Source organism: Perca flavescens, chromosome 15 (assembly GCF_004354835.1).
Source record: "Perca flavescens isolate YP-PL-M2 chromosome 15, PFLA_1.0, whole genome shotgun sequence".
Lineage (NCBI taxonomy): Eukaryota > Metazoa > Chordata > Actinopteri > Perciformes > Percidae > Perca > Perca flavescens.
Genome location: NC_041345.1, coordinates 9,035,905 through 9,049,416, shown reverse-complemented (window position 1 = coordinate 9,049,416; position 13,512 = coordinate 9,035,905). Strand labels below are relative to the sequence as shown.

Sequence of the window (13,512 nt, the reverse complement as noted above, 5' to 3'; positions counted from 1 at the left end):
CTAGTCTTCTGATTGGCTGCTGTTATTTAATTTGAATGTCAAATGGTTGCATTTTTTTTTTTAAACCTGTAAATATATATAATTTCTATTCACATGGCGTTTTTGATACCTGGGAAACTAATACATGTGTTGTTTGTATTCCAATGATTTGATGTTTTGATTATTTTTGATAACAATAGTAACAACAATAATAGGCCTATATAGGGCGTAATCATTAATATTCGGGGCATTTAGCCTACATAATATTTGATGGGGGGCGTTAGGGACCTGGATAATGGATGGGGGGGCGCTGGCACAAAAAAGGTTGAGAACCACTGATGTAATGTAACGGACAATTCTGCTTCCAACCTGTAGGGGGACCGAAGCGGGAAAAGTTACCCAGTGTTTCTTTAAATCTGTGGAAGCTGAACTGCAGTAAACCTTTAAGTTGTTCATTATAGCCAAAGCTGGCCGTCCCTTCTTATAATTATCTCCCCTTCTTCTTTTGCTCTTTGTCCATCCCTTTACCTCTTTCACTGTTCATAGCAACATCTGACATCTCTTCTACTTCTTCCTCCTCATCCTGCTGGCCTCAAACATGTTTACACAATAGAGTTATTTAAGGTCAACAAGGAATACGCGTAAGAAAAGATCCCACAAAAATGTTGGGAAAATGCATCTTTTGACCTCCTTCTAACCATGCTCATTACAAAGTTGCTACGATTCTTAAAATTCACCGTTATATCTGCCCAGTAGGCATTTAGGGAAACAAACATTGGTACTACTACACTGTAGTTTGTGGCGAGCAGTATCCATTAACTTGAAGGAAAAATCCACCATTACATAATTATAAATGTATACTTATCATATCATACTTATATTTTGTGAATCAATGCATTCACTGTATTTGTTAAGGAAGTCTTCAAAAGTACTGTTTTGTGGTTGGATTTCTTCTTATTTGTGTCATGTCCTTTGGCTACATTGCACAATGATAAAGTAAAATCATTGTCAATAGATGAACAAGTATCTATGCCACTTCTCTGGGCGAGTTGTCCATTGATGATCTTGTAGCATCAATGAAAAATGCCACCTTTCTTACTCTTAAGGGACCAATACTGTGTCCTGTTTCAACATGGTCTCACGTTATCTTGGTTTTGCAGCTTATCTGTTGGAATACAAAGTGCACACTTTGAATGAAGATTTGAATGTGTCTTTATCTGAGGCTAAATGTCAGCGATATACAGTAGCATGTGCTTGAAGAGGACAACAAGTTATTTAGAAAATACAAAGGAAATGTCAACAATTTGAACAACTACTACTCATTTGTCAATAGTACAATGGTGGTAATTGGAGGCCAGCATGGAGATGAGAAATTGCTTGTCCTTTAAGAAACATATGAACTTGGCAGCTGCTCCAGGGTTCTAGTGATGGGGCTCCATCTATAAGTCTTTCTCTCTGAATCTTTTGTGTGTTCACTAAATCTCTTCTCCCTAATTTCTAGTTGTGCGTGTGGTACACATAAACCTGTCTGTGTTTCTCTATATATCTGTGTGCTTCTGTCCTTAACTCTGTGTCATCTAACCTCTTTCTATTACATATTTATATGTGGGTCTGTATTTAATCTGGAAATGTTAACCATGTGGTAATAAATAGATGGCTGGTGCATACTGTATGTTATCATAAAGACAAACTCACAACACAATCAATTAAGCCAGTTGAACCAATAAGGTCTGATTTAACTATGATAGGGGTTAACGACACTAATGGCTGATGGAGAGATCTGAACCATTCAGACTCATACACATCCAGATAGTGCCTTAATTCAATTGGTGGAAATCAAACAGCACTCCAGAAAGGCTCAGCAGTCTCAATGGAGATGTTTATCGCTCCTTTAATCCAATTAGTCTGGTCTGAGGGCTGCTGGTGTCTTGGACCGCTTGTTCTGCTGTCCTGCACATTTCTGCAGCCAGGCTGAGCTTTATGCTCGGACAGGCTCCCGACGCTGAGACACTTGCCTGATAACTGACCTAGTTTGGTTAGCTTATAGGGATACCTTGACATTTTGAGATACTTTTTCACCAGGAAACTGTCTGTTCTAGTAGGCAGTATGTATGTGCTTAAAGTGTGGCCACCTTGTTGCATTTCTAGCAGTCCTAATTAATAATGATTTAATCTCTGATGTAGTATAACTCATGAGGTTTCATCTATGATTTTGAAAGGCAGTGCTAATTTGATTTTAGTTGGGAGTTTATTGTTGACACAAGTCAAATAAGATAGATTTGGATGATTTGGGTGGAATAAGTACAATAACAATTAATCCAATGGTATTTTCCAGCTGAATAATAATACTAGTAATAGTCACTTGCAGAAGCAGCATCTGGCCAGTAAACCCATCGCTAATAAAATCCGAGATGAAGGCAGTAGTTTGGTGCTGTGTTCTAGTCACACTTTTTGATAAAAAGCAGGCATTGTGTTCTCTTTTTCTCTCTTCTCTCTTTTTTTCTTTCTTTCTTTCCTTCTTTCTGTCTCTCATATGGATGTTTTCCCCTTGAAATCCCTCCTTTCTCTGTGTCCCATTCTGTTTCTTTCTCCCACCCTTTGTCTTTTTGTCTCTCTCTCTCTTTGTCTCACTGTCTCTCACCCATCATCTTTCCGTTTGGACCAGCAGCAGCGGCGGCGGGTAAAGTTCTCTGTCTTTTTCCTCCTCATTTTCTCCTTCTGCACTATCAGGGCCTGTTCTTCTGATCACACATCTCTTTCCTTTTCATCCATCACAGTTGACTTCTGTACTTGTCTGGTCTTCCCTTTTTTTCCATTGTTCACCATGGAACAACTCTGACCAAACTAAATCTCAAGTTAACTTGCATCAGGTCATCAACTGAATTACGCACAGATTCCATTTAAAAAAACAAAAAAAACATTAGTACAATAAAAGCACAAGGAAACTTATGGTTTACATACATGCACGCACACACACACACACACACACACACTTACACAAGCATTTACAGCACACACCCATACACATGTGTGCTCACTTGCACACACAAAGTCTACAGTCACACAACCACCAGCAGTCTACCATCTGGTAAAACAGCTGTAAGACACAAGCAGCTGTACACCCAGCTGCCTTCTCCCCTAAGGACGACTGTCAGTGACCTTTGACCTTAATCTATTTACCCTGATCTTTAGACCGGATATGTGAAAAATTTAGAAAAATTTGGGCAGGGAGTTACCATGAAGTTTCCCATAATGCTAGTTAGCCAGTTATCTAAGTAAACAGATTGTGTTTTTTTCTGTTTACAAAGTAGCTCTTTTTTAGCATCAGTTAACTCCTGTATTGTATATTGTACTTAAGTACATAGTCAGGTAACTGGCAGGATTACTTAAAGTACTTACATTTGTGTGTAGCTTTATGAAGAGTGTTTCGTGCAACTGAAACAAAAGTTCTTTTTCCTCACACATGTACCTAGAAAGCCCAAAGTGCTTAAGTGAAAGAGGTTTGGCTCAGCATTTCAAGAAATCAAGAAATGCTCGCAAAAATATCTTTGTCTTTGCCAAAATGGCCCACAAGACAAGATTCCATGCTGTTTGAACAATGCTGTGAAACCTGCTTATCCTAGTTGTAGTTTAGAGTTGATAGAAATTAACTGGTTGAGTCATCAAAAGAGAGAGTTTGGCTGTTTGCACCACTTTTATACACATTGCGACACTACCAAATTGTGACAAATGTTCAAAGTTTAAAGAGCTGGTTTTACCTTGTTTAACTATACAATGGGGAGCATTTGTAGGCTGTCATTAAGTTGACAGGAGGGCATTTCACTGTAAGTTACCACTCTAACAAGGCTTCCGTTAGTCAGCTGCTAACATGGCTCTCAAACTCTCTCTGTAAATGTCTCTGTGTAGAAAATAGTTCTCCATCACTCAAACTGCTGCTTAAAAGAAGAAATATTGCATCATGGAAAGCAAGGTTTCAATGCAGCATGAATATATTTCACCATTAGCTGGGCATGTGCAAGTCCAGGCTTGAGCCGTCTTTGTAAAGCATTGAAATACATTGCAAAGTGTTAAACAAGTGTAGCTACTAGTTAGCATTCAGACAGTAATGACACCAGTTGTTCCCATAGCATGATGTACTGTAGTTGTAAAATACCACCTAACTCTAGCATGTAGCTACATTGCTAACCTCACACTTAGAAATAAGCGTAACATGATAGCAATGCTGCATGTGTTGCTATGAATTTAACCCAGACGCAGTTACTCATTTTGAGTTAACTCGGACAGAAACACCATCAAGGAATGGCTGCACACTGCCATTTGGGAATCGAGAGGACTAAGCCTGTCGTACCCACCTGAACCTGCTGACTCTTTTTATTTGCGTGTGTGTGCGTGTGCCTGTGCGTGTGTGCTTTGGTGTGTGTTTGTGTGCTTTGGTGTGCGTGTGTACCCATACAGGGGGAGCAGTAAAGGAAAAGACATCAGCACTATCAAGTCTCTTAGGGTGCTGAGAGTGTTACGACCTCTGAAGACTATTAAACGTCTTCCCAAACTCAAGGTATGTTTACTTAGAAAATGTTTGACCTTGGATTAGAGTTACCATTACTTTTCTTATGGGGGAATAATCAATTGGCATTCATTATTGTTCATCATTATATAACGATCCACACTGAAAATAATATAAATAGCTACTGTATCTTAGACGTTTTTTTTTAAATTTACTACCAGATAGCAGCACAAACTGGGCCATAATGTACCATATTTTGCCCCTTAACCTTTTAATGCCATCTGATGCCTCAATTCAAGACTAAAACACACAAATAATTACAATCCAATGGGTTTCTTTCATACGATAACCAACATGTATCCGTCTGTTGTTCTCTTTCTCCAACCTCAGGCTGTGTTTGACTGTGTGGTGAACTCTCTGAAGAATGTGCTCAACATCCTGATTGTCTACTTACTCTTCATGTTCATCTTTGCTGTGGTGGCTGTGCAGCTCTTCAAGGGACGCTTCTTTTACTGCACTGATGAATCCAAAGAGTTTGAGCGCGACTGCAGGTCAGGAAATACCCAACTGTGTTTTAACCTGACTCCGCCAGATGGATTGCTTCGCATTTGCTCGGCATATCCATATGGGAACTTTGCGTTGGAGAACTTTTGGGAAGGGGCGAAAATACTGGTTAGCTGATTGAATAAACCATCTGCCTATCGCCACCTATGTTGGTGATAGATGGGCCAAATCAACCAATCAGATTCAACTCTTGCCGAAACCAGTCGGGAGAAGAGCAAAAACATCTTTTCTGCCGAGAAAAGCCTCCAGTGCTGTTTTTTTTGCTCTTCTTTCAATGAAGGAATATTTTCTAATTCGGATAAAACTTGCGCGATAGCTACGCTCATCTCATCCGCGGTCGCTTCTCGTTGCGTCACACCTAAACCTGCCTCAAAACCAACGCTGATTGGTCGGTCGTTTGGCCAACGGCTCCAAATTTTCTCTATCTCAAGATGCCAGACTGATCTGCGAGTGGAAAACTGGAGCTTGCGAGATCAGGACGGTCTCACAAGGCTAACTGTGTTTACCTTGAGCTGTGAATATGTTCTGGTCACCTTCCTAATATTGAGTTGAGGCCCTTAGTGCATAATGCTTGCTTCATGTGGTTTTAAAACACTTCTAGTGTCTCTTTTTCTACCAATACTACCGTATCTACTTAGGAACAGAAAAATATATCAATTTGGAAGCAAACCCTCCCCTTTACGCATTGTGCTGACGATGTGATATGTGTATTTCAGGGGCGAATATCTGGTGTATGAACGTGATAACGAAGTGAAGGCGCAGAAGCGGGAGTGGAAGAAGTACGATTTCCACTACGACAACGTGGCTTGGGCCCTACTCACCCTCTTCACTGTGTCTACCGGAGAGGGGTGGCCGCAGTGAGTATACTTGAACATGCACAGTCACATGCAGCACGCATGCTTTCTGACAGCCTTTAACCCTCCACCGTTCCCTGCTCTTCCTCTGCAGGGTGCTGAAGCATTCAGTGGATGCGACTTATGAGAACCAGGGCCCGAGCCCGGGGTACCGGATGGAAATGTCCATCTTTTACGTGGTGTACTTCGTGGTCTTCCCCTTCTTCTTCGTCAACATCTTCGTGGCTCTCATCATCATCACCTTCCAAGAGCAAGGAGACAAGATGATGGAGGACTATAGTTTAGAAAAGAACGAGGTGAGGAAAAAGTGTGAAGGAAGATAGAGATAAAAGGATATTGGGAGGGGGACCTGAAGGCAGGAAGAGGGAGAGAACTTGGGTAGAGAAGAAGATGGAGGGAAAGACGAAAGACAGGAAATCAATGAAAACAAAACTTTGTTGTTGTTTTGTTTTGCTTTGCAGAGAGCCTGTATAGACTTTGCCATCAACGCCAGACCTCTGACACGCCACATGCCTAAGAACAAGCTGAGCTTTCAATACCGAATGTGGGAGTTTGTGGTGTCGCCGCCATTTGAGTATACTATCATGGCAATGATCGCGCTCAACACAATCGTACTGATGATGAAGGTAAACGTCTACATGCTACAAACATGAAAACAGTAATGCACACATTGACATAAACACACCAACGAAATAACATAACCTACTATTGAGTATCTGAAGTTAACGTCTCTCTCTCTCTCTCTCTCTCGTTGTACCTTTATCTCTTGCTGCCTCCACCTCAGTTACAAAACATAAACACTAGGCTGGACTTACACAGATGTTGCTGTGTACACTATTTCCTGTGATTAAAACCTTTTAATGAATATGTCTGACTCTCCATTTGGTGAGCTGAACTGTGTGTCCGTTTATATGTCTTTATACTCGCCCTCCTTTCTGTCCCTGGCGGTGTGTGTGTGTGTGTGTGTGTGTGGCAATCCATCCTCGTGTATTTGTACACTGGTTTGTTGGTATGAATGTGTGTGCTGTCTGTGTGTGTTTGTTTATAGTATGACGGAGCTTCTCAAACCTATGAAGCTGTGTTAGTCAACCTGAACATAGTGTTTACCTCCCTCTTCTCCATGGAGTGTGTACTCAAGATCATCGCCTTTGGAGTACTGGTGAGTGTGTGTGTGTGTGTGTGTGTGTGTGTGTGTGTGTGTGGTGAGGATATACTGCTTTACTGTATCTTTGTAGAAAGTGCTGAAAATCTGTCACTGTGTCCACATTATTTTATTTAGGAAAAAATGAGTGCTTGGCCAGTGTCAACTGATGACAGCAACCCGTAAAATTCACTTTACCTTGACTGAATTTCACTCTTGCCTTATAGCTCAAGAAATCTGTTCTATGTTGTGTTTTGGGGTAATAATAAAAGTCTTAAGAGAAACTACTTAAAGTTAATCAAAGCAATTTATAGTGAGAACAGTAAGACTCAATATGCCTGCAAGCCTGATAACCAAAACAATGGGCTAAAAGATGTAGAAAACATTGGATTTAGCTAATTAAATGACACTGTTTCATGTTGTGGAGGCTGCCCCGTCTATTGTTTAGTTACGTTAGGACACACTGTCTGCCGTTCATTACTGTTTACATATTTAAGGAGAAACTGTGGGGAAATAATGAGCTTTTCAAGGTAAAAAGCAAAGATGCAAAGATATAGGATACTGCCAGAAGTCAGCGGTAAAGTGTGCAGTCATCGGAGATGCAGAGGAATGGGAGGGAGGGAGGTGGATGCGGAAAAGAAAATGGATAGAAGAGCTAGTTTAAGGATGAATGTTGGGAGGAGATACAGGACAGAGGGGGAACGGTAATACAGTAATTAGAAGAGCGAGAGTGAATGACAGATAGGCGGTAAAAAAAGAAGCAAAGATTACATAGAGGGTGGAGATTAAGCAGGATAGGATTTAAATCTGGGAGAGTGCGTTGTGTAGTGTAGTGTAGTTGTCAAGGTGGTTTATTTTAATAGTCGCCTCCGTTGCTCTCTCTATGTCCCTCCACTTGTCTAATGCACAGTTTGGCTGCAGGCAATATGTAGGAGAGCAAAAGAAGCAGACCTCGCTTATCGCTCTTTCTCTTTGAGTCTCTGTACTTATAAAGCGAAAAGTTAAAAATCTATAATTATGTAGGTATATTTGTGGATAAATGTGTATGGATTGATTAGACATCGGAGAGGGACGTGATGCTCTTTTTTCTAAAAGTTTTTTGAAGCTAAAAGGAATTCAGTATGGTTTGGTTTATGATGTACTGTACAGGCATATTACAGTATGTGATGTTTGATGGCTGGTGTTCTGATGCAGTACAAGTTGTCCCTGGCTTGTCTGCTGGCATCCATCCATCACTGCGTGTCCATTTGTCTTATCTGATTTATTTTCTTGTTCCTGTCTGACACTGACATGCCTTCTTTTTTTCTTTCTGACTTTTTTGTTCTTTTTCTCATTGTCTCACCCTTTATCTCTCTTTCTGCATCTTTTTCGTTTTAATATTACTTTAATCCTTCTTCTACTTCTACCATATCATTTTCCTTGTTATTTCAATGTGGTCTGGCTGTGCTCCATCTCCTTGCACCCATTTCTTGGTCAATATTTGACCTCTCTTTTCCTATCTATTCCTTCCGCATCCATGTTCTTCTACATTTTACTATCTCACTGTCTTCACACGTCACCTCATCACCCTCTCGCCTTCCCTATTTCTACCTCATTCTCCCTCTTTCTCCTCTGTGTTCTCTTCTTTCATCTCTCTCTTTTGTCCTGTTCACAGAATTATTTCAAAGATGCCTGGAATATTTTTGACTGTGTGACAGTTCTGGGCAGCATTACTGACATCCTGGTTACAGAGCTTGGGGTAAGGATCTGATTCATTCTCTGTGTAGTTTGCATATGTTTGAGAGATCTGTACTGAAGAGACAAAACTGTAAACAGACGGACATGATATTGTATTAGCAATGTTTGTTGAGTGTATGTTTGTTGAGCTGGTATGACATTTGTTAGGTGAGTTTCCCATGTGTCTATGGGCCTGTACATCTGTCACTTTGTCTAAAACACATTCAGTAGACACGACAAGGAGTTAGGGAAGACCATGAGTTAGAAGCCACTGTTGAGTCTTGCATTGCTCGGTCATGCATGAACATCTCTTGAAAGTCTTATATAATTGTCCCAGTTGGTGGGACGAGAAGAGACCAGACTCCAGCTAGCCAGCACTGAGCCACTGACAGCCAGGCAGAAAACATGCTGAGGCTGTGTAGCGAGCCAGTGCACAGCTTCTGCAATTATCAGATTGCATCTCAGGTTGGCCGATAGAGGCTACAGCTACAGTCTTACAGGTCCAATATAGGCCATCTGACCGTGCATAAACAATAGAAACATTTGTCTAGAAAAGAAATATCATAGGTAAAAGTGAGTGGCCAGAATAAGTCGATTAGTGTTAGTAACATTATTGCTACACAGTGCACTAAATTGCTTTGAGCCAGTGATGGTAAGATGGCCAAGTAGTTTGGTTAACTTTCTCGCAATATCATGATATCTACACTATTATCTGACCACATTATCTGGCTTGGTAAGATATATTATCATAAGGGCTGTCAATTGATTAAGATATTTAATTGTGATTAATCACATGATTGTCCATAGTTAATTGTGATTAATTGCAAATTAATAGCACATTTTTTATCTGTTCAAAATACGCTGCTGTGTCGTTCACTACCGGGCCTGTTTGTAACCGCTAGGCTACATTTATCAGATAGTATGCGACTCTCCTGCTATTATTACAGACATGTGGATTAACCACATGTACATGGACTCACATCGGTGCGCTGCTGAGAGTGAGTAGGGGAAACACTGGAATGGATATTTGGCGTTATTTTAAACAAACGGGAAATGCTGATGTATGAAACTGCCAATTATATTAATTTACTTATTAATCAATGGTGCCGGAATGCCCTTCCAGATCTTTCCGGACCACTTTCACCTGTGGTTACTGCTGCATCGCTTTCTGATAATCCCAAACTACGGAACGGCCCGAGGCCCAAATCACAGAACGCGCGTGCACGTTATTTGCGCGTCAAACAAATAAGTACGGTTAAAAGGAATTTGCGTTAACTTGATATTATCTCGTTAATTTTGACAGCCCTAATTATTATGTAACATAGTGACACCCATCATCTCTTTAAAACCACACTAGTTTATTTAAGAGTTTAAAGTTTACAATAACACTCAGTTGTTTCAGCTTTCCCAATATTAGGCCTCCAATATGGCTGCTGAAAGCCATAAACACAAACAAGGTAGTAAATGGCCACAAACGGTTGAAATGTGTGCTAGTTTGTATGTGAAAGTGCATATATCTGGAAAGTGTCATTTAAAAAAAAAATTATTCTGAAGGTGTGTTCAGACAGAACACGAGGGGAGTTTTATTGTAAACAATAAAAGCGGTGTAATTGCAAACAAAGTCAATGTGAGGATGTGAATGGTCACATTACACTTCCATCCTACGAATATCCGCTCCGTTTTTCCATTTGCTTCTGTGGAAGCCCGTACGAATTTGCCCAGGGTGGTGCAAACTGAGGCAAAGAGGCATCCGTGCGAGTTGAAAATATTTCAACTGGAGCAAAATAAAATTCACACTTATTCTAGGGCCAAATAAATCTACTTCATACATGTACAAAGATAAGAGGAAAAATAAGAGACACACACATACTTGTTTGTTAGCTTAGAGCTAACTCCAAATCAATTGGTCAGTGGCCGGTTCAAAGCAAATAACCCGTGAGAATAACGCGAGATGAAACATTTGCTTTGTGTTCTGTCTAAACACACAAAGTCAAATTTGTACAGTATTTGCTAGACTATATCGAAGAGCTGCAAAGCCATTATCAAGCTCTGTGATATAGACCAGTTCTGTCTGAGGAAGGGGATACCAATGATTCAAGCCCTCTCAAGACTTAAATTGATGCTCCGGCCAGATTCTAGTAAATATTTATCTGACTGGTTGGTCTTTACTGTATATTGGTATACAGTCATGGTTTATTTATTTAGAATCTATACTATATTTCTATATTTCTCCAACAATCCCCCGCTGTCTTGATCCTTGGTATCCCTGCTATATGAATGTACAACATCTGCAGACCAAAACCTGCTCCTGTGTTAACTTGTCTCTGTAATGACTGTTGATTTTTTTCTTGTTTTTATCTTTTTACATGCTTTCTTTAAATCATCCACAAACTTAACGACGATCTACTGTAATCTACTTCGCCCCACCCCCTTCTCCCCCCAACACCTACTACTTCCTGCGATTCCATCCAATCAAAATGCACTATGAATCCTCTGTGTCCACCCATGACAACCGGCTTGGTCAATCTCTCTGGTTGTTCCTCGAACCAACCAAAAATCCAAAAATTTGCTGCTATAAACCATATGTCTGCAACATCCACATGTAGATGGTTTGTAATTTTTTGGAGATCTTATTTTACTGCATCTGTTTTAACTGCACCCCAGCCAGTGTAATAGCTGTGAAATGTGCATGTTTTGCTCAACCCCCCCCCCCTACCACACAGAACCCTCAACTCTGAGTGAGCGCTAAATTTGTAGAAATTTCATTTATTATAACCTCTCTACCAGTCACTGTGTAAATTAATATATTTTATTCAGTTGTAAATCCTACCCACACTGTACATCCTTTACTGAGAACTAGTGTCCAGTTTGTAAAGGATTGGACTGTATAAACTGGAATTAAGATTAGCTGTTCCTTTGTATATTCATACATAGACACATACAGATCCACACATACGACTGTGACTGGGAGAGTTTCCAGTAACGACAGAGTGAATCCAAAGTTTTGCCCGTGGCAGAGAGAACAAGTGATGCATGCAGCCCTTTGCATATCTCTGGCAGGAACCCTTTATTTTCACAACACACACACAGTCACTCATACTAACTCAGAGCAATGTAATATATGCTGTATTGTAGACGGAACCTGCATGTGCCTGCTGCCAATCCCTTTTGAGCACTTCAAGTCTCACTTCAACTCACTTGAAAAGTACTTACGCTCAATTTTCATTTCCCTTCAGTTCTACGTCTGGGTTTGCGGTATATTCTTGGGTTTTCTCCAGCAAAATTTTTGGCGGTCCAATCAGCGAACAGAGGAAGTGGCAGAGAACAATGACGTTGAGGCCGTGCGCTAGTTTGAGTTGTAGTTCCGTAATGGCGGCGAAGAAAGATGCGAGCGGTGGCCATGATGTCGTGGCCCTCCTCCCCACAGGGTTTGGGAAAAGTTTGAGTTTCCAGCTCACTCCGTTAGTGGTGAAGGAGTGGCTAAGGCGCATGTTAAGCCGACGTCACGACCAAACGTTAGCGATTGGTTATGGCAGATCCAGAGTGGCTCTGGGCAGATCCAATAGTTTTAAACTTCAACAGAGTACCCGCCTTCAAGGAAGTTAACACTTGTTAATGGAGAGTGGCCAGACTCTCTGTACAAATGAAATGTACCAGAGTCTGGTAGGACCAGGCTACCTGAATTGCTCATCTTTTGTTCTTTACTGTGATACATGGTCAAAGAACTCTGTATCAGAGATTTGACATAAATTGATGGTAAGATTTTGTTATTTAAAAACAATAAAACTCAAGTTCAGAAAATCAAGTTTAATTGCCACATATAAACTCAGTTGGTAAGGCACACAATCATACTGGTGCGACTGAAAATATATGAACTTAAAGGAATTCACTTAAGATGGAATGACCTTAGTTGGTCATTTAACCGCCCACTTGCTCTTATTTGTCTGTGACATCACCACATAACGTCACAGGACTTTGGCAGCCAATCCTATTGGATGGTGCATCGGCTGTCTTTAGCTTCACCGGTTTGCCTTGTGTCAGTGTACATCTGCATGCTGTGGGCTTGCTTCATTTTAATATATTGCATATTTTGCCTTGAGAGAATTAGTGCATTTGGTTGTCTTACCAAGGAAACGTCCTGACGTCCCTGCACTTTTAACTACTCACCATTCCTTCCACAATTACTACATAGTAACCCAATTGGATGAAACTGGTTAGATTTGGATGATTACCTTTTCCCCTGTGTTGTTTTGTTTGGTTTTGTCTTACTTTGTATAACTTGGATATGAAAAGCTTGTTGGAGCCTTGCTGATTTGACTTTGGTTTGCTTTGCCTTGTTTGGCTCCTGATTCTCTGATTTGAGTTTGAATCTCCCTCAGTTTGGGTTTGACTGTTTTTTCCTCTCATTTTTTATGTTTTGGTTGTCTAAGGAAAATAGTTTGCAGACTTTGTACTACAACTAACTACTCTTTCCCTTTACTCCAACCCCAAATCCTTCTATCCTCCTTTCACCCTCTTTCACCTTTCTCTATTGTTTCCTTTCCTAAATTCAACTCTACACCCCTCCTCTCCCTGTCTCTTTTTCTCTTTCTCTGTGATTATATTATGGCTGTACTGTAGAATAATTTCATCAACCTAAGTTTCCTGAGGCTGTTCAGGGCAGCTCGTCTCATCAAGCTGCTGAGGCAGGGAGAAACCATCCGCATCTTGCTCTGGACCTTCGTTCAGTCCTTCAAGGTTGACACCCAGTTAGA

At 40.6% G+C, this 13,512-nt stretch overlaps 1 protein-coding gene across 1 annotated transcript in view; it reads left to right on the top strand.

Annotated features, from left to right (window-relative positions):
• The window catches only part of cacna1aa (calcium channel, voltage-dependent, P/Q type, alpha 1A subunit, a), an 89,715-nt gene that overhangs the window by 50,297 nt on the left and 25,906 nt on the right, over nt 1-13,512 (top strand). The window contains exons 26-33 of the mRNA XM_028599201.1: nt 4,435-4,534; nt 4,874-5,034; nt 5,764-5,904; nt 5,996-6,197; nt 6,363-6,527; nt 6,950-7,060; nt 8,697-8,780; nt 13,379-13,495. Coding sequence (XP_028455002.1) covers nt 4,435-4,534; nt 4,874-5,034; nt 5,764-5,904; nt 5,996-6,197; nt 6,363-6,527; nt 6,950-7,060; nt 8,697-8,780; nt 13,379-13,495 — 1,081 coding nt within the window. The remainder of the gene's footprint in view (nt 1-4,434; nt 4,535-4,873; nt 5,035-5,763; nt 5,905-5,995; nt 6,198-6,362; nt 6,528-6,949; nt 7,061-8,696; nt 8,781-13,378; nt 13,496-13,512) is intronic.